Source organism: Chanodichthys erythropterus, chromosome 19, assembly GCF_024489055.1.
Source record: "Chanodichthys erythropterus isolate Z2021 chromosome 19, ASM2448905v1, whole genome shotgun sequence".
NCBI lineage: Eukaryota > Metazoa > Chordata > Actinopteri > Cypriniformes > Xenocyprididae > Chanodichthys > Chanodichthys erythropterus.
In genome coordinates, this window is record NC_090239.1 from 31626237 (window position 1) to 31648408 (window position 22172).

The window sequence follows — 22172 nt, forward strand, 5'->3', positions numbered from 1 at the left end:
AAAAAAAAAACCTCCTACTGACCCCAAACTTTTGAACGGTAGTGACAATGTTACAAATTTTTATTTCAGATAAATGCTGTTCTTCTGAACTTCCTATTTATCAAATAATCCTGAAAAAAAAAAAAAAAAAAAAAAAAATGTACACAACTGTTTTCAACATTGATAATGTTTCTTGAGCAGCAAATCGGCATATTAGAATGATTTCTGAAGGATCATGTGACACTGAAGACTGGAGTAATGATGCTGAAAATTCAGCTTTGCCAACACAGAAGTAAACTGCATTTTAAAATATATTCAAATAGAAAACAGTTATTTTAAATTTTAAAAATATTTCACAATTTTAATGTTTTTTGCTGTAATTTGGATCAAATAAATGAAGCCTTGATATTCATATATACATATATAGCCTATAACACTAAACAGTCATCTGAGAAGAGAGAAGAGATGTCACTGTACTGTAAGATGGAGGGGAAGTATGTTTGATTAAAGATTACAGGACACATGAACTTAAATAATAATAATGATGTCCACGGATATACTGCAATACAATGATTTCAGGAGACATTTTAGAGACATATTACATTATATAATTTTAATTTATATAATTTTATATAATTTATATAATTATTCTGGAACATCAAAAGGACATTTCAACCGGTTTTATTCATTTATTTATTTATTTATTTATTTTATCTCTCGATGAAATGTACAGCTTTCTACTGCGAAATACATCAGCCACAAACCGCCACAAACAAATAAATAACTTTGCATACTTGGTGACTTTTATTATGACAGAAGACTCTTCTCTCTAACACTTCGGCATCACATGACACTGATTGAACATGGCTTCAGTTCAGTGGTAAGAAATGTTTACATTTTAAAACGTTTATAACGTTTATACGTTTATAACGTTTTAAACTAATGTTTTAAAACGTTTATCAAACTCTAACGCGGCGTAATGTCAATGAATAGAAGAATTATGAAGAATATATGCGTTGTAAGATATCTGTAGCAGCTATTAAACATTGCTGAAGTCTAGAGGAAGGTGTAGTGTTATGACAGTACAGTGATAGTTTAAGGCTGTGGTACCATGTAATTTTGATACTACCATGATACTGAATGAGTATACACACAATGGAATGTATTTATGTTGCTTAAAGCTATTTCAAAGAATATTATGGTATTGTATTTGTACCATGATAATACTACATTTTGGTCTTGTCCATCAGTCAACACAACAATAAATGCTATTATCATGGTCCCATGAGCAGAAACACAGTGGTATTATATGGTATATTTTGCACATTTTATTGTAATTTTGTCACATCTAGCATTATTATGATTATCAATATGAAATGTGTGTTTTGAACAGGCACTCTCGGGGCCGTAAATATGAGAGTGAGTGGCAGGCGTGTCATTTGGAGGTTTCAGCAGTGGAGTTCAGTGACTATCATCCACTCAAAGCCATCACGGTACATCCACAGTTCTCCTAAATACTCATTAAATGTTTTATTTAAAATAATACTGTTCACTTGTTACAGGTTCAGTCCTTGATTAAAACGTTTTTGAGTGTGTTGATCAAGAATAGGCTACTTTTTTGTATATTGTGTAAATAATAACATATTTTCCTTCAATTTCTATTGTGTTACCTGTCTTGAGTGTTTATCTGTTCAGCCACTTGCTGTCCAAGTCATACACAAGCCATTGACCGATGTCTAATAATGCTGCTGGCTGGTTATCAGACTATGGATGGTGTAGCCTGATGGTTAAACATCTGGATTGGCAACTGCACATGGTTTGAAGCTTGAATTATCACTTCTGCCATCTGCCCTGTTGTTTGCTGGAAATTTGATCAGATTTTGGCAATCAGAGTGGATCAAATCTTAAAAATCAATTTTTCAAAAGAAAAAAAAAAATCCTTAAATTGTAATAGGACATATAAAGCAGTCTTGATTTTGATCTGGATCAAACCTTCAGTATGTGTTCAGTATGTTAAAACTTGCTAGGATTGGGATTCCTAGATACATAATACATAATACATAGATACATTCCTTGATACATAAAAAACAAAAACAAAACAAAAAACAGCATTATCCTAATGTCTGTAGAAGGATGGATGTCAACAACAGCACAAAATGTAATAACTTTTAAATTGGTCAAATAATGCAACATTTGTATCCTGTAGTAAAAAGTCTTCACACCCCTGTTAAAACAGCTGTTTCACAGACAGGACTCAAGATTAAGCCTTAATTTAATTAGGACATTTGAGTAGCTTTTATAAATGTGCCTTAGAAAAAAAAAAAACATTACTGGTGTGCATCTTGAGACAAATCAATAGCACAGGTGTATTTTAAGATATTTCAGTGCAAGTTGCTTTCAGTTTAAACAGCTCAAACATGTTTTTTAGTCTGGGCCTAAGCCTTTTCTGTGAAACTAGCGTATAGTGATGTAAAAAATAAAACAGATAAATCCTATCATATTCAATGTAAACAACCTACACAATGCCAACAAAAAACAAAGTGACACATTTCTTAGAAGAAGAAAAAAAACAACTTGGACTAACTAACTAACTGCATAAGTGTGTGCACCCCTGAACTAATACCTAGTTGAAGCACCCTTTTATTATTTTTTTACATCACTCAGTCTGTTTGGATAGGAGCAGCTTGGCACGTCTTGATTTAGGAATATTTTTTCAGTCTTCTTTGCAATAATGTTCCAGATCTTTTAAATTTCTACCCTCTTGGGGTTCTCCCACTGATTTTCTATATGATTCAGGACTGGTCTCTGAATGGGTCATTTCAAAAATTAATCCTTCTTTGCTGAAGCCATTCTTTTATTGATTTAGCCTTTCTTTTGTTTTGATCATTGTCATACGGAAAGTTGAAAATTTTGAGACAGGGATAGCTGCAGGTTGGAGTAATGGGCATGCCGAAAGGTGAATTGCTACAACAGAGTTTTAAATCCACTGAACATTGTGATATGTAGTTACATATTTGCCTGTAATCTGGATTTGGTCATCTGGAAATGTTCTCATTCTCATTCAGGGTGGTCCAATCCCATGTGTTTTTTGTTTTGTTTTTTGTTTTTTTAAAAAGGCATGAATCCAAAATGGCTTACCAAATTCTGAATAGCAAAACATAGGATTTCCAAATCTGAATTATTCTGATCCAGATTAAACACTTTGAAGGACTGTGTATTCTTGATCAAAACACCAAACCTGTGGTTGCATCAAGAAGGTTGAATGTGTAATAAGTGAATTGTAAAATGCTTTGAATGAAAGTAACTTAATGAACAGTTCAATTTTGGTCAGTAACTGGTTTCTTTTCAGGTGACAGATTCTAAATCTCGCCGTAGTGGGCGGAAAGGCAGCACCTCCTCCTCATCTTCTTCCTCTAGTTCTGTGGCTCTGGATCCACTCAGCTCCATGCTGGATGGGACCGACCCATTGTCTCTCTTCGCTGCGGCATCTGAGACCCCAACTCTTCCACACAGCATCTCTGCTGGGGTAAAATTCACAAACCTCATACACATACAGTACACACACCAGTAGAAGTATTATTAAAATCTAAATGTGCACTAGTACCCTTATAAAAAGCACTTGTGCAGCGATAATATCAGATGGTAATACCATGGCACATAGAATAGAATTCAATAATTACTATATGTTTCAAAAGTACTTTCCATGTTATTAATGAGTGCTACTGAGTGCCATTAATTGGTGAAATATACCTTTAAAGGTGCAGTAAGCGATTTCTGAGAAACCCTGTGGAAAGTGGATTGGACTGAGCACCACAACACACTTGTAGCCAATCAGCAGTGGGGCGTATACACTTATGATAGTGGAGGAGAGAGAGTGAGCAAGAGGGAGATTTGAAGAAAGACTGTAGAAAGAGTGATGGCTGAGCGACATTACAAAAAAGAAAAGGTTAGAGGAGTATCACTGCTAAAAGAAGGGTTATGGCAGGAGCTTTAGGACCCGCATTAATATTAGAAAAGCTTTCCAGTGCTGGAGAGACGTAAGCGGGAATGCCTGAAAACGGACGCAGAGGTTGTGTTGTTCCTGCTTCATAGGTGAGTAACATTAGTTGTGTTGTTTCACAGAACTAAGACATGCTGTTGTTGTAATGTTACCTTTAGTAACAGTTTTGAGTGTCATTGTGTGGAGCTGGTGTGCTGCTGCTGCTGACTAACAACTAACCCTTCCTTGTATATACTTTGTTAATTTTTTGTTCTTCTTTGTAATTCATTCATCATCTTCACCTTGTTTTTCTGCAAAGCATTATTTTTCTTTGCTTCAGCTATGATAAAGAGACATCCACTCTTGCATTGTGTGTTTGTTCATTTTGGGGGTGTTTGTTTTTGGGTTGATTTCAAATATCAATAAGTGTTTCTCAGAAATCGCTAAGTGCACCTTTAATGTATGGAAACTGGAAACTGGAAAATTAATTATCTGTTGATAGTTAAAATTATGTGGCTGTGAACACACGTCAAACTGGTCTTTTTCACTTTTTACTATTGTGTTTTAGGAGTTGGGGCGGAAACGTCGCGAGAAAGAGGAGGAAGTCGGCCTAGACTTTGAGCCGTGGTCATCTAAACGTGGAGAAATCCTGTCTAGATTCACCACCACAGAGAAACTCTCTATAGTAGGTGCAGTGGTTTGCAGCTCTTGTCAGTCTTGACTTTTGACAGACATTAATGAAGCTTTTATTTCTCTTACAGAACCTGTTCATGGGCTCAGACAAGAGTGAGTTCATCGGTTTTTGAAGACACTTTTTTTTCATTTGTTCTTGGTTTGTAGTTACTCCTGTATTTTAGTATTTTATTTTATTTTATTTTATTTTATTTTATTTTATTTTATTTTATTTTATTTTATTTTATTTTATTTTATTTTATTTTATTTTATTTTATTTTATTTTATTTTATTTTATTTTATCATTCAATTATTAAATTAATAGAAGATAACAAATAGATGACTAGTGCCTGACATTAATTTTTAAATATCTAAATCAATCAATAATTTATTTATTATTATCATTATTATTATTATTAAGTTTTAGTTATTAATTATTACATTATTTGTAAATAATTTAGGTTTTACATTAATTTTCAAAATAATAAAATGTTTTTTCTAAATCTGCTGCATTTTTAATAAATAATTCAGGATTGTTACCTGACATACAAAATAGAAAAACAACTGTTGCAACCTCTATAAAATACTTAGCAAACAAAAATCCAATACAAACTTACTGACCCATCCTGACCAGTGCTGAGAAAGTAACAGATATCACATGACAATGACGTCTATGTACTGGTTCAACAACAGTTTGTAAAATCTTTTTTACATATTTAATAGTTTGACTTGTTTTAAGGTAAAGCATCCAGTCCCAGCTCAGCCGTGTCAGAGAAGGTGCGCACTCGTCTGGAGGAACTGGACGACTTGGAGGAGGTGGGTCTCATTCGGAGATACTCTTGTGCTTTGTTTGTTGGTAGACGTGTTTATGAATGTGCTGTTCATTGTGTGTGCTTAGGGCTCACAGAGGGAGCTGTTGAACCTGTCCCAGCAGGACTATGTGAACCGCATTGAGGAGCTCAACCAGTCTCTGAAGGAGGCCTGGGGTTCAGACCAGAAAGTCAAAGCCCTAAAAATCGTCATCCAGGTCTGGTGAACCCACAAATCAACAGTGCACACTCATATGACATTTGGAGTCAACATGAAATCAAGTCTATTAACTTTCATCATACACATTTCTGGTCTTGTTATGAATGATTCATCATGTGCATGATCATAATCTCCATCAAAATGTAATAACTTTTCCTTTTCACATTATTTTGGTCTCAGTGCTCCAAGCTGCTCTCTGATACATCAGTTATTCAGTTCTACCCCAGCAAGTTTGTTCTCATCACAGATATCCTCGACACTTTTGGTAAGAGTTGCTCATGACAATAATAATTTTTTGTTCAAGTTTTACTGACAAATATATCTCACTTTTTTGCAGTAATAGTTTATTCATATATAAAACGCAAAAGTCTTGACCATTTAGCTTTATCAGTGCTTATAAACACCAGCAATAATTTTAGGTCAAGATGAAACATATTTTTAAAAGCTGCAAGATGAAAGGAAAATGTCTGTCCATTGTTCCTGATGATGTTGTGTGTGTGCAGGCGGACTGGTGTATGACAGGATCTGGTCCATGTGTGCTGACCCTCATCCGTTACCAGGTAAAATAACATGCATCACAACTCAGCATATTCTTTAACCATCTCTATGACGTTTTTTATTTATTTAATTTGTTTTTATTGATTAATGTCGTTCTCAGAATCGTTCTCTGCTGATGATGTGAATGACACAGCCAAAGAGACGTGTCTCAACTGGTTCTTCAAAATCGCCTCCATCAGAGAACTTGTCCCTCGACTGTATCTGCTCAACATGATTCCAGATACTTATTCCAGCATGTTCAATAATTCGGTTATATTTTAAAGCTAAAAATGATTAAATGAAGTAAGTGTTAAAACAAACAGCAATATTTTAAAAGCACCAGCACTTTACTAAGTCATTCTACCATGTTTTAATTATAGCCTAAATGCTGAAAAATCCTTTTTTTTTTTTTTAATGGAACAGTTTATTTAACATTTTTAGACTAAATCTAAAAAAAAAATTGCATGTTTCTTGTTGAGTATCATATTTGATACATCAGGATTTTTATGGCTCATATTGTATGATAAAGGAATACGAAGCTTATACCTGAGTAGTAAAAAAAAAAGCCTTGGTGTCATTCAGAGGTCCAAACCGAGCAAAAACATGCAATTTGGTGCAGTTGCTGATATTTAAATGGAATTAAGATGAAATTCCAATAGCTTTTAATATAATTCAATGAGCTCTTTATAACAGTATATCAGACTACTTACATAAAATGCATATAAATATCAGCCATCACTGATAACAATTTAATCACTATTTAAATGCTTAGTTTTATGCTCAATTTTATGTACTTTTTTATTGTGATGGGCAAAACATATAATTCAATGCAATATAATGTTGGTTGGGAGTTGTACAAATAAACGTGATTAATCATATTTGATACTCACATTTTAACATGATTTTTCTAAAAAAAAAAAAAAAAAAATACTAACAATCTGAAAGTTATTAATATACTTTATGAAAATCAGTAAAGATTTCACAGAAAAAAGACACGTGTACCACAACCTGAAGGTGGCTACATTTTTAGAATTACATTAAAAAGCCTTTAGCTTGCTAAAGTAGGATAAACTATCAATCAGATGACAGACGGCATGTAGTAGATTCTGTACAACTGTTTTTTTTTTTCTGCAAAGTTTTGTACATACTTTTGATAATTTAGAGGCATTAGAAATTTGTTTATCAAATTTGATAAGTAGGCGTTATAGGGTTAAACTGGGTTGTGAGAAAGAATTGAAAGATTGAAAAAATAACATAAATATGAATTTTAACCTCAGAGTGTAATAGTGAGCCCTTGACTTAAGCGCAGATATGTTGAAGCTGCTCTTCTTAAATGCAACCGCTTCTTGACAAAGTCGTAAGTATCTGAGCAATGCTACTCTTCTGTTCATGCAGGTGGGTAGTTCCATAGGTCACTGATGTTCTCTCTCTGTTCTTTAGTGGGATTCAGGAGACACTGCAGAGACTGACAGCTATGATCAGAGGAATAGGAGACCCGCTGGTGGCTGTATATGCACGGGCGTATTTATGCAGGGTGAGAAGATTAAAGCTCTCTAATCGTTTTTTATTGTATCTCATTGTATTTAAGCAAGTGATGGAACAAATGAAACTATTGAGCCAATTACTTTGCAAAATGATTCACTGTTTTGAAACGGCACACGCTGGTGTGCTGGTGTTCTGCTGCTCAGAACGATGTAAATGCAGCAAAATAAAGTAGAATCTATAAAATGCAATTAACAAATCATCTAATACCATTAAACATGAAATATGTCTTTATAATGTTATTTTATTAAATTATCAGACTTGTTTTGTTTATGGAGAGCTTGGTTAATTAGGCCTATAAAATACTATTAACTACAACTCTTATTTTTTATTGATACAATAAAATAAACAATTGATACAATTTCATTAAAGGCTTAGTTCACCAAAAAATGAAATTTCTGAAATATTCTCATGTCGTTCCACACCCTTGACCTTCGTTCATCTTCTGAACACAAATTAAGAGGTTTTTATCCTCCATTGAAAGCAACGAAGGGACGAATTTGTTGAATAAAGTTATTTTTGTTTTGTTTTTGCACATGAAAAGCAATCTTGTCCCTTCATAGTATTAAGGTTGAACCACTGTAGTCACGTCGACTATTTTTACTACTTTTCTGGACCTTGAAGTTATTATTTTTATAAAAAAAACCTCTCGGATTTCTTCAAATTATCTTAATATGTGTTTCGAAGATGTGGAACGACATGAGGATGAGTAATTAATGATAGAAATTTCATTTTTGGGTGAACTAACCCTTTAAATGTCAAAAAACTATATCTATAGCACGGTTGGAACTAAACTCTGCAGAGCTGTGGTCCATAGTTTTGCACACCTGCTTTAAGTAGTGGTGCTTCATAAGCTACCTTTACACTGTCGGGCAGAGCAGTTCTAAGAACGGTAAGGATCCCAGTTATATTTCCACTGGAGCTTGGTTCAGCACGGCATGATTACAAACCGTTCTAGGCCTAGAGAATGCATGTAGTGATGTCACCTTCTCAAGACTGGTCACTTATCAGTTGCCTGGCTGCCAATTTCTCTGTAGCTGGCCAAGCGTGCTATTTGAGCAAAGTAAACACAAGTTAATGATAAAATTAAAAGAAATATCTGATCATCCTCCATAATGCAGTTGCAATTTGCATTCTATATCAACTGTAAACTCTTGCGTTACCAAGGCAATGACTGATACATTTGTATTACATTCCAAAGAGCTCCATTATCAGCCCCACAGTGGAAAATGAAACCGTATCCGTACCAGCTGGGCCGGATTGGCATGGAATGGAGCGGTTAAGCAATGAAAGCAGTTTGGGCCAATGGTGGAAAAGTGGCTATACTTTCAAATTTTACATGGTGATAATAAAAAGAGAAAAAAACCTGCAGATTGAAATTGATGGAGGGACCCGAGCCATATCATAGAGACTCTAGCAATCTATCTTTCTCTCAGGTTGGGATGGAGGTGGCGCCACATCTGAAGGACAGTCTCAATAAGAATTTCTTTGACCTGCTGGCCTCGTTCCGTCAAATTCATGGTGAAAGTGTGCAGAATCAGCTGGTGCTGCAGCGGGTGGAGATTCCCATCTATCTGACCCTCTATTCTCCTGCCATACACTGGATCCTGCAGTGCGTGGCATACAGAGCACCAGAGGTACATACGCACTCCACTCCAGTAAATGTTTGACTATTTTTTATTAATCCTATGTTCCATTTAAAGTCAGACACAGAACATTCCTACCTGATAACTCACACTTCCACCCATAAAAGCGTTCCGTTACATCCTTGGAAGATGATGTACAAGGAAACCATATGACAGTGCTACCATTAGCTTTGCAGATATTGATTATCTCATTTGTTATGCAGGTGTACAATTATAAACAAAGATTTAATTAATTAAGTTTTCATCACAGATTTATTCAAAAATACTTTAAATAATGAAGACAATATGTCAAGTATTGAGCGACTACTAGACATTATACATTTCAGTAAGTTCTACTGTTTTTTTTTCAACACCTTCATTCATGTTTATTTTGTTATAACACCCAGTAAAAAGGAAGAGATGATCGCTTCAAATGCGCTCTGCATTGCCGCTTGAACTGAGGCAGCTACAGCGATCTGTCATATCAAAAAATTTTTTGTTTGAATTTCATTATAAAACCATTAACAGATGTTTACAGAGACTGGTATGTACATTAAAACACGATGAATGATCTTCTTTATAGATAATCGTACACCTGTAGAATGAAAGTGAGCATTGCAAAATGTTTGGATTTGCTAGGAGACATTTTTACATTTCCACACAAGTTTCCAATCTAAAGTCTAGTTGCATTTCATTGCATTGGGACATGGGAGCTTGGGACAAAAATATTCCTGCACAATTAAAACAAATAAATTGCAACTCTTGTGGTTAAACTGAAATGTGAAAGTGTTGATTCTGGCATTACATTTAGATCTGCTTGTAAGATTATTTTTATGCATTGTTTTTTTGCTGCGTTTAGATTATAACCAATCGCACATGTATCTGTTGAACACTTGAATGTAATGATCAGTCAGAGGCATTTCTATTAGTCAGCAGTGAAGAAGAAATCAGCTAAAAAGTTTTCAGGTTTGTTAAACGTGCAGGTACAATGCAAAAAGAGATTCATTATGCAGTGTAGTCATCTTCACTGATTATAATGGGAGTTTTTATGAGATTAGCAGAAATCAGTGATCTTGCAATAAACTGAAGTCATTGACCGCTTGAGTGATGGGGAACGTTCATTGCTTGCTTTCTGTATAATGTACTCCCAGTTTGAATAAACATTTTGTTTTTCATGCAACTAAAATGTCAGAAGCAGCTTCTGTGCCACCTCAGTGATGTAAAAATGGCTTTTGTAGATGTTGATCATATTTTATTGGTAACAATCTATAGTATTCTGATTAATTCATTGATTAAATTTAAGTATTTGATATAAAAAAAGACAACATATATACAATAAGTATGCTAATTAGAAAAGGTAATTGCCCTTACAAAGGGGGAAACAATTGCCCCTTAATGCAAAAGTTAATTTCTAACTCTGCAGTGAAATTGGTTGAAATTAGTTTAAGCTTGTTGTTGATTTTAGATCAAATAAACGTCTTGCAAATTTGTAAAAGCCTTTCCAAGTGGTTTTGATCACGTTGATCCATTTGTCTTTCAAAGGTTCTGCTAACAGAGATGATGGACAGATGCAAGAAGTTGGGCAACAAGTAAGATTTCTCCATTCAGGGACACTTTACAACTTAAGATCTGACTCCATGAACAGTGCATCTCTAGGAACCTCTTTATTCCAAGCTCCATTCCAAATTTTTTTTTTTTTTTTTAATGCTAGGACAGTTTTTTTTTTTTTTTTTTTTATATATATATTCTGATGGAAACAGATAAATGATTGAGACTCATTGTGAATAATGTCTTGTTTATTTGCATTTGTGTGAATTTTGTTCATCTCATACTACTGCAGACCATAGAGCCAGACATTCTTTATAATTAATGATGGTTCCTTAGGCACGAATGATGCCTCAAATATCTCTTTTTGCCTAGCAGATGGATGAAAAAATAAAACCTAAAAAAAAGAAGATATTCTAGAGACCAGAATATCATAAATATTTGGTGGTGGGCACTTTTGTTCATTAAGCAGCCACCCAGATCACCCTAGCATTGTGGTTATAACTTTTATATGGGCATGCATCTTCAGAAAATATAAAAATCTAGTATTGATTTTACAACTGCAGCATATATGGTGTTTGAAATTACATTATTCATTCATTTTCCCATAGTGCTCTCCTGCTGAACTCTGTCATGTGGGCATTCCGGGCAGAATTTGTTGCAGCGAGAGCTACAGACTTTATTGGAATGATCAAAGACTGCGATGAAGCTGGATTTCCCAAGGTGATACACACACACACACACACACACACATGAATACCAAACTACACACAAGTCAAAAACACTTTGGTGAATATCAGTGTCTATGTCATAGTTTATTCTCATGATCCTTTCTGTTCTTCAGCACTTGTTGTTTGCGTCTCTGGGCCGCAGTCTGTCCTGTGCTGACCCTCCAGAGAGTGAAAGACTCTCCATACTCAATGAAGCATGGAAGGTCATCACTAAAGTGCGCAGCCCAAGGGTAAACACCTTTTAACCTGTGAATGTTTTAAAGCACACAGTATAGAAAGGGAATCTGAAATAAGAATTGAATACATTTTAATAAAACAAAAATAAACATAGTCGTTAAATTGGCATTAGTGGAATTGCTTTGGCATGAAATGCAATTCCACTATTGCATCAAATTGTATTTATCTGACTGTTATCAATTTGTAGCAGAAAATGAAGAGGTGTCATTTCGTTCACAAATTCAGCATGGAGTGCCACAAGGCTCAGTTCTAGGACCATTGCTTTTCACCCTGCATGCTATGTGGGGTAAATGCCTGATAAAGTAATGGGACCAAAACAGTGCTAAATACATTTTGACAAGTTTTGCAATGTGGGATAGTGAGTGGGATTTTTCTGTAGTTTATTGCACCCTACATGCTACCCTTGGGAGATATCTAACATGGAGTTAGCTTTCACTGTTGTGCTGACGATACTCAGCGCTATATCTCTACGACGCCCAACGAAACATACAGTACCAATTCACAAAACTGATGTAATGCATAGTTGATATTAAAACTGGATGCCTAGCAGCTTCCTATTACTAAATTCAGAAAAATCATTTTAATTTTTGGAACAAAAGCCTCCAAAAGAAATAACCTAGAATACTGTCTAATTCTTGATGGATGTTCTGTCACGTCTTTGTAATATGTTAGGAACCTGGGTGTGCTATTTGATAGCAATCGGTCATTTTAAAAGACACATTTCTAGCATTTGTGTTTGCGTTTTTCCATCTTAAAAATATCTCTAAGTTACGACAAACGCTCTCAATGTCAAATGCAGAAAAGTTCATTCATGACTCAATCTACTTTGACATTATCTGTATTGTATAAAGCACTATGACTTGATTTTTTTCTTTGTATTATGCCTATAACTCAGGATTACATCAACTGTGCTGAGATCTGGGTGGAGTTCACCTGCCGTCACTTCACGGTGAGTTATCTGCTTTGTTTGCCTGAAACATCAGGTGTTGCAATTCATCATTTGATCAGTTTAAAGCCTTTTTTAACATGTCATTTAAAATTCCTCCCTCATAGAAACGGGAGGTGAACACGGTTCTTGCTGACATTATCAAACACATGACTCCAGACAGAGCTTTCGAGGATGCATATCCACAGGTATGCAAGAAACATACACATGATGATGATGATGTTAAATGTTTTTGCTGATGTCAGTACAATTCATCCACTTTCTTTTGTGTTCTCAGCTGCAGTCAGTGATAAACAAGATCCTCACCTACTTCCATGACTTCTCAGTGCTCTTCTCTATGGTATGACCACAATAACAGACCAAAAAGTCCATTTTTAAATGTATGGATCATGGTGGAAGATTAGAATGCTCTAATTTACCCCAAATGGTCTGTAAAAAGGAGGAATAAACCTAACTATATAAAGTTACCTGAAAACAACTTTAACATTTTAAAAATTAACCTTTGAAAATATGTTGTGGTGCTGTATGGCTAAATTAAACTCTTAAAAAAAAAAAAAAAAAGAAGATATTTTGACAATGTTAGTCTACAGAACTAAATTTCAGTTTAGACTCAAGAAAACATTCTACATACCAGGGAATAAATAGGCGTAGTTATTTAAATTAATGATAATTTTTTGTTGTGCTGTAATACTATAGTTGGACTAATTTTATTCTTTTGTTGTGTTCTGCATTTCTTTGAATTGTAATTCAGTAAATTCTTAGGGAAATTCCAGTTCATTTACAAATTTAAACATCCTATTGGGACAGTTCAGTTCAAATTTTGCTTAAAATAATTTTACAGGAATTTTAAAAGAAAATATCATCAGTAATATAAAATGAACAGTAGTTTTTGCTGATGTATAGTGTTTTGATGATTGCAGGAGAAGTTTTTGCCCTTTCTGGACATGTTCCAGAAAGACAGTGTGAGGGTGGAGGTGTGTAAATCAATCATGGAGGTCTTCATCAAGTATGTTTTTCACTCACTATTCAATATTAGAACTCCACTTCCTCTGTGTACCTAACAAAAAGTGTTCAAATACTGTATGGTTAGTGTTCGTTCTAATTCTAGTAACAAGGTTTCTCACTTAGTTGAGGCTTATATATTTTGTTTAGACACCAGCAGGAAGCAACAAGAGACCCCGTCATCCTCAATGCGCTGCTGCACATCTGTAAGACCATGCACGACTCTGTCAAGTGAGTGAGATATATATCAATGTGCCTCACTATTAATGCAGAATTAGAGTGTTACATTGATGTGTTTGCATGTGGTCTTGGTGTTGTAGTGCTCTAACTCTAGATGATGAGAAAAGATCTCTGGCTCTGCTGATCAATGGATTTATTCGTATGGTGAGTCCCTGTCCTACAATACTGTACAGTCCTCAAAAAAACCCCAAAAAACTTCCTATTTGCATGAACTAGAAGCTAGAGAGAGCTATTTTGAGAGCTCAAATGACAAAAATATGAACTGGCATCATGTTTTTCAGGACAGTCAGGCCAGAATTTTAAAATTTGTTATTTTCTAGTAATCACATACAGCATCTTGAACAATGAGATGGGCATGTTTTTATCTGGGTCAATCTCGTGAAAATAAACATGCATCACGAGCTGTGTAATTTCATCTCAGAATAGAAAAAATAAATACATAAGATTATATTTTCATTCTCATTACTGTAATGCAAAAAAATAAATTTTTAAAAAAAGTTTGCTGATTTTCAACCCACTTTGTATTGTTGGTGTCCATAGTATCTGTAAATGAACCATGTTTATTTGTTCACTACCTGGAACAAGAAATTCATTTATTTGTCAGCAAAAGTCTGACTTTTGACAACTCCAGGGCTTTCATGAAAGCTTCAGATTTCCGCCTCCGCCTTAGTTGTACATGACAGCATTTTGCTTCAGGGGGTTGGGCAGGAGGTGCCACCGCTTCTCTTCTTCCAAATCAGCTGACGAAAAGGCAGTTTTTTCAGTCCTCCCCCCTTCCTCTGTTTGGCCTAAAACACTGTTCTTTGTCATCCAGTTTGAAATGTTACAGAGGTTTTTCAGCTTTTCCATGGTGGTGTTCTCTCCATATTTACTGTATGATTCATTGCAGCCTTTAGCGACTGCCTACAGTGCTGGATCCTTCACTGGAATCTGAAATAATTAATTCCCTCTAAACGTTTACTCTTTGAAACATTACAGATTGACACCATTGTGGCTTAAAGTTTGCTAAGAAGTATTTCCTATTAAAACAAGGTGGTATTTGACTCTGGTGAAGCCTATCCAATATGAGCAGACTGGAAGTGGACTTGGACAGCAACATGCCTAGTGCATTAAGGGTGTTGAAGTTTTTCTATTTGGCAAAAGGGAAGACAGCAGCCCTTCTCTTTGTTTTTTCCAGTCAGGTAGCACCGATTTCAAAAAATGTTTTGCCTTTCTGTGATATAGGCAGCCAATTTTCATTGAAAGCCCATTTTTTTCCCTTTAACTCGTATGGTCAGAGTCAGTATCTACAATATAAGCTATGTAGTCTCACTAATTATTTTCATTAGGTGTCTTTTGGGAGGGACTTTGAACAGCAGTTGAGTTTCTGTGTGGAAGCCCGAGCGACCTTCTGTAATCTAGAGCCCGTCATCATTCACCTGATACATGTGAGTACCCTTTGTCTTAATGCATGTTATCTATTAAATAAGGGGTTCCCAAACTTTTCTGTCACCCAAAACCCTTTGATGTCAAATATTTACTTGAAGTACCTCCTGAGATTTTAATTCAATATTTTCATAATTTAACAACACATTCGCATCTTCACACTTATCTGATTTTGGTAAAAGGGTTAGTTCACCCAAAAATGAAAATTCTGTAATTTATTACTTCCCCTCATGCCGTTCCACACCCGTAAGACCTTTGTTAATCTTCGGAACACAAATTAAGATATTTTTGTTGAAATCCGATGGCTCCGTGAGGCCTCCATAGGGAGCAATGACACTTCCTCTCTCAAGATCCATAAAGGTACTAAAAACATATTTAAATCGATTCATGTGAGTACAGTGGTTCAATATTAATGTTATAAAGCGATGAGAATATTTTTGGTGCACCAAAAAAATAATAAAATAACGACTTATTTAGTGATGGCCGATTTCAAAACACTGCTTCAGGAAGATTCGGAGCATAAATGAATCGGTGTGTCGAATCTGCTGTTCGGAGCGCCAAAGTCAAGTGATTTCAGCCATTGGCGGTTTGACACGCAATCTGAATCATGATTCGACACGCTGATTCATTTGTGCTCCGAATCTTCCTGAAGCAGTGTTTTGAAATAGGCAATCACTAAATAAGTCGTTATTTTGTTTTTTTTTTGGCGCTCCAAAAATATTCTCGTCGCTTTATAACATTAATATTGAACCACTGTACTCACATGAACTGATTTAAATATGTTTTTAGTACCTTTATGGATCTTGAGAGAGGAAGTGTCATTGCTCCCTATGGAGGCCTCACGGAGCCATCGGATTTCAACTTAAATATCTTAATTTGTGTTCCGAAGATTAACAATGGTTTTAGGGGTGTGGAACGGCATGAGGGTGAGTAATAAATGACAGAATTTTTGGGTGAACCCTTTAATGCTCACATGACATCCAGGTAAACAACTAAAATATAGACTTATCACACTTTAGATTAGGGTCTAACTAACTATTAACTATGACTTTTGCCTCAGTAAACTCCTAATTACTGCTTATTAATAGTTAGTAAGGTAGTTGTTAAGTTTAGGTATGGGGTAGGATTAAGGGATGTAGAATAAGGTCATGCAGAATAAGGCATTAATATGTGCCTTATAAGTACTAATAAACAACCAATATCCTAGTGATATATATGATAATAAGCATAGAATATTCAGAAAGCTGGATTTATGAAATTCCTCTGTATGTTATATTTCTTTGAAATGCAGTTCAGTAAATTCCTCTAATTGTCATTACAATTCAGATTCAATTTTAACATCCTTTGGGGCCAATTCAGTTCAAATTCCTTCAAATAATAATGTTACATGTACTTTTAAATGAAAATATAATCAGTATAATGTAAAAAACTAGTGTGATCATGTATTATCTGATCAGGGAGGTTAAACTACTAACTGATAAGCATGACTTCAAAATTGCTTATTATACAGGGCTTCTTAAAACATTATTTATATTTAGTCTTCTACCATACATTTTTCATGTCCCTGTGTGTTTTATACTAGTAAACAAATGTAAACTATTTGGAAAATGCTGTAAAATCTACTGTTAATCTAATGAGTGCTGCGGAACTGTGTCATGATGAAATGAATGTCTCTCTTACAGACGGTGAATCAGTTGGCCATGGAGACCAGACGTGTGATGAAAGGCAATCACTCACGTAAAACGGCTGCTTTTGTCAGGGTTAGTTTATTCTTAAACAAAATGTTAACCTCATGAGAAACTTTATATAAGTAGTATAAATATAAATATAGTATAAGCAGTTATATAACAAATAATGTTTTTTTTTTTCCTGCATTACAGTAATGACAACTGGAGGAAATGTGCTTAATTCTCAATAAATTATTAATAAAATGAAGGCTTAATTTCCATATGTAAAATATTGTATTATTGGAGTGAAATGTGGCCTGGACATGTTTTTGACAGGCTTTGTTAGATTCTGCCTAATAATGTTGGATCCAAGTCTCAAGTCACCTTTATTTATAAAGCACTTTATACAATGCAGATTGTTTCAAAGCAGCTTTACAGTAATAAACTGTTTAAAATAATGATCAATGATGCAAACTATATAAATCAAATATAAAATTCAAATTCTGCTGTGAAGCAGGTCTACTGAAGATAATGGTTTTGATTCAGTTCAGTATAATAACTGTAAAGTTCATAAATTCTGAAACAAGTTCAGTTCATCTATAAACAGCTTTACAGAAGACAGTAGTGTCATTATTCAGCTCATTTCAGTCCAATGTTGATTCAGTTCAATAAGTTATAAAATGAGATCGAATCAGCTCTAAAGCAGCTCTGCAGGAAATAGTGGTGTCATCATTGTTCAAGTTGTTCTCATCCAATAGTGTCAGTGCAGTCAAATCGATAATATTACTGAATATTAAGTCCCTTTTTAAATGTCTTTATCCTGTTTTATCCTATAAGTGACTGAGCTTTTGATGCCTGTTGTGTGTTGTCTGTTTCCAGGCTTGTGCTGCCTACAGTTTCATCACTATTCCGTCCCTCACGAGTATCTTCAGTCGTCTCAATCTCTACTTGCTCTCTGGACAGGTAGCGCTGGCCAATCAGTGTCTGTCCCAGGGTGAGTGCTGGAGCCTTCCAAAGACAAAATATACTCTTGTACATTTTAAAATACCCTTCGTTCAAAACTTTGGAACCTTTCAAATGTTTTTGAATGAAGTCTCTTAAGGCTTCATTTATTTTATCAGAAATAGTTAAAACAGGAATATTGTATAATATTATTACAATTTAAAAACATAATTTATTCCTGTTATAGCAAAGCTGAACTTTAAAGGTGCCGTAGAACGCGTTTTCAAAAGATTTAATATAAGTCTAAGGTGTCCCCTGAATGTGTCTGTGAAGTTTCAGCTCAGAATACCCCATATATATATATTTTTTTTTAATTCATTTTTTTAACTGCCTATTTTGGGGCATCATTAAATATGCCCCGATTCAGCTGCGTGGCCCCTTTAAATCCTCGTGCTCTCCACCCCCGGAGCTCGCGCTTGCCTTAAACAGCATAAACAAAGTTCACACAGCTAATATAACCCTCAAAATGGATCTTTACAAAGTGTTCTTCATGCTGCATGTCTAATCGCGCAAGTATGGTATTTATTGGATGTTTACATTTGATTCTGAATGAATTTGAGTCTGTGCTCCGTGGCTAATGGGCTAATGCTACACTGTAGGAGAGATTTATAAAGAATGAAGATGTGTTCATGAATTATACAGACTGCAAGTGTTTAATAAATGAAAATAACAACTTCTTGTCTTGTCTCCGTGAATAAAGTAAGAAACGATGGTAACTTTAACCACATTAAAGTTAACATTAAAGCAACATGCTAACGAAACATTTAGAAAGACAATTTAGACATATCACTAAAAATATCATGATATCATGGATCATGTCAGTGAACCTTGAACAGAAGCTGGCATATGCAAATATTGGGGGCGTACATATTAATGATCCCGACTGTTACGTAACAGTCGGTGTTATGTTGAGATTCGCCTGTTCTTCTGAGGTCGTTTAAACAAATGAGATTTATATAAGAAGGAAGAAGCAATGGAGTTTGAGACTCACTGTATGTCATTTCCATGTACTGAACTCTTGTTATTCAACTATGCCAAGCTAAATTCAATTTTCCATTCTACGGCACCTTTAAATCTTGAAGATTCCAAACATTTGAATAACAGTGTACAAAACTGACCTCAGATTGGTGCAAAGAGCAGCCTCTAACATGATCAGCCAAGATTGGGAGTGATATGGAATTGATAAGGACTGCGAAAATGTTTGAGAAAAAATTATTTCTGTGTCCATTTCTCAGCGGATGCGTTTCTGAAGGCAGCTGTCAGTATTTTGCCAGAAGTCCCGCGTACTATCAGCGTTGAGGGAAAACAGCGATCATCAGAGCCCTTCCTTCTTGAATTCATTAACAACTTCCTCTCCACACTGCTCGTAGTGCCGGTAATATATACGTAATCGTTTACAGGAGTGTTCTAGCCATGTCTCTAGTGCATCTCTGAGCGCGATTGTTCACTTTGTCTCATAGGATCATCCGGAGCAGGGTGTGTTGTATCTGGTGCGAGGGCTCTTGAATATGGTGCAGGACTACACCTGGGAGGACAACAGCGATGCTAAGGTCCGCGTCTACATCAGCGCTTTACCATTACTAGCAGCAATGAGTCAGGAAAGCTATCTCTACACCATTCCTAAAGGTACTGTGCTAAATCAATGCAGAAAGGTACTCTAGTAAATGTCTTTCTGACATTGAATTCTAAATGGAATCACTTTTGCTCCTGTTGCAGTGGATTCCAATGAAACCCTCTATGGAGGAGATCCCAAGTTCATCGCAGAGATCAACAAGTTGTGTGAGACTCTGATCGGTCAGGTTTTGGATCATTTAAAGACTCTGGGCCGAGATGAGGTGAGACCGAGTACTAATCCAGGATACAATGATGTGAAATCTTGAGCTCAGACTTGACTTTTGACCACTATTTTGAAGTTACTGTATTCTGCCTTTGTATTGTCTGCGAAAAGTGAGAAATCAACGCCAAGGCAAAAGCATTTATTTCGGATGATTTACTGCTTCGTTATATGGAGCAGTTTGGTAGCCTATTCATTGGATAACTGACTAGCCTTTGCTATAGGCTGCTAGCTAGCTAAATGGAATAGATTGCGATCTTTCTAATTTGTTTGCCTAATTCTTCTTTTGTGTTACACACTTTCTTACCATGACCTTGATGTCTGCGTTTCAAAGCCATCTCAACCATCATTTTCCTTCGAGAGCAATGGGCCATCCTTAAACGCTGTTAGTAAAAACAACCACTCAACTATTTGTTTTACCTACACTGTTATACAGGTATCATATGTGTCAGAAGTGCTTCAGTGACAGATATATGACACAGGCTACACCGTAATTTAGACACAGCAAACTTTAATGGACAGTAAAACAAAGGCAGAAAACTAACTCCAGACCGGCTATCTAAACAATAGCAGTTACTAACTCAATTAGAGCGTTTCAAAACAAAGACGAAGAGCGGTAACTGGTGTTATGCCTTGGTTTTTCCTGGGTTTTTGGAAGTTATTGTTAAAACAACCCATTATTTTCTCAAAAAATGAAGTTACTGCCTTTTGCCTTCATGGGCTGGCATATGCAAATATTGGGGGCGTACACCCCAACTGTTAAGTAACAGTAGGTGTTATGCTGAGATTCGCCTGTTCTTCGGATGTCTTTTAAACAAATGAGATTTATATAAGAAGGAGGAAACAATGGAGTTTGAGACTCACTGTATGTCATTTCCATGTACTGAACTCTTATTTAACTATGCCAAGATAAATTCAATTTTTAATTCTAGGTCACATTTAACCATACTAATAAGCAAAAATGACTTTGGATAAACCTCACATTTGTGTTTCTTTCTTCTTTTTTTGTTTACTGCTGAATTAAGTGTTTAACTTTCTACTCCTGTATCCTATTCTTCTGCAATCCAGAATAGGAAGTTACTTTTTAAAAGTACATCACTTTTAAAAGTAACTTTCCCCAACACTGTGTATAATATTACATGGCTGCAGGTCTATTATCTTAAAGCTGTGCTGATATTTGTGTTCAAGGGAGTGCGAAGGCAGGCCAGTCTGGCTTTCGCTCTGTTTGGCTGTCTCTTGGCTCATGGTGATCTAAGGAACAACAAACTGAATCAGCTGGCTGTCAACCTGTGGAACCTTAGCCACAAACATGGCTTCTGTGAGACACGCACATCGGTGAGTCGTACGCACACACATGCACAAATGCGTTGACGTTCAGCGGTTAATATAATGCCCTCTGTCTGTCATTCTCTCCAGGTTCGGACTCTAGAGTACATCAAGCATCAGGCACAGCAAGCAGACATGAGCCATCTCTCTGACATGACGGCACGTCTGTCTCTGCAGTCCCGAGCCTGATGCTTTCACGGAGGCATTCCTGTGACAGTCTGTCAGAAACCCTGAGACAGGAACTAATAAATATATGAAAGTCAAATTGCTGCCCACATAAAAGGGTTATTCAAACGATTACTAAAACTCCTGCTGTCTCAAACTTCTGCAGTGTTTTGTCAAAAATAATAATGTCAGTTTGCACTTGTTTTTGTACAGTTTGTGTGCATAACCTAGGAATTCTGTAATAAAATACTCAAGTCATGATGCCTTGTTGATTTTGTTTGAGGACTTCAGGTTCAAATCTTTTGTTTCTCCGGACAAGTTTCTATCAGAACTGCTTGTTTTAACTGGAAAAAAAGGTATTTTTCTTGTTATTCAAAGTTTTACTACTATATAGTGTTGTCTACAGTATATAGTTTTAAGAACTTCAACTTTAAACGAAAATAAGAAATGTTGCTACATACATGCATATACATATAACATTATGACCACCGACCGGTGAAATGAATAACACTGATTATCTCTTCATCACGGCACCTCTTTGCGGGTGGGCTATATTAGGATTTGATAGAAGCAGGAAAAATGGGCAAGCGTAAGGATTTGAGTGAGTTTGACAATGGCCAAATTGTGATGGCTAGACGACTTGGTCAGAGCATCTCCAAAACCGCAGCACTTGTGTGGTGTTCCTGATC

The 22172-nt window shown here is 35.6% G+C and overlaps 1 protein-coding gene across 2 annotated transcripts; it reads left to right on the forward strand.

Annotated features, from left to right (window-relative positions):
• Positions 1–819: 819 nt before the first annotated feature.
• Positions 820–21737, forward strand: vps35l (VPS35 endosomal protein sorting factor like). 2 transcript variants are annotated; one of them, XM_067369605.1, is made up of 31 exons: positions 820–859; positions 1373–1472; positions 3329–3505; positions 4527–4643; positions 4720–4744; positions 5370–5446; positions 5529–5657; positions 5840–5924; positions 6163–6219; positions 6318–6414; positions 7506–7553; positions 7637–7730; positions 8940–9080; positions 9175–9375; positions 10906–10952; positions 11520–11631; positions 11753–11869; positions 12772–12825; positions 12930–13010; positions 13100–13162; positions 13743–13828; positions 13975–14055; positions 14145–14208; positions 15393–15491; positions 17172–17249; positions 18036–18150; positions 19394–19533; positions 19619–19784; positions 19875–19993; positions 21181–21327; positions 21409–21737. In XM_067369605.1, exons 1-31 carry the CDS (start codon positions 843–845, stop codon positions 21505–21507), a joined length of 3033 nt encoding a protein of 1010 aa, XP_067225706.1. In that variant the 5' UTR covers positions 820–842; the 3' UTR covers positions 21508–21737. The 2 variants fall into 2 exon arrangements, with proteins under 2 accessions (XP_067225706.1, XP_067225707.1); XM_067369606.1 differs by lacking the exon at positions 8940–9080.
• Positions 21738–22172: the final 435 nt, after the last annotated feature.

Coding starts and splice junctions, on each gene's coding strand:
- vps35l (XM_067369605.1), top strand. Junction 6,220..6,317: donor TGACCCTCATCCGTTACCAG/GTAAAATAACAT, acceptor TGTCGTTCTCAG/AATCGTTCTCTGCTGATGAT. Junction 14,056..14,144: donor ACCATGCACGACTCTGTCAA/GTGAGTGAGATA, acceptor TTGGTGTTGTAG/TGCTCTAACTCTAGATGATG.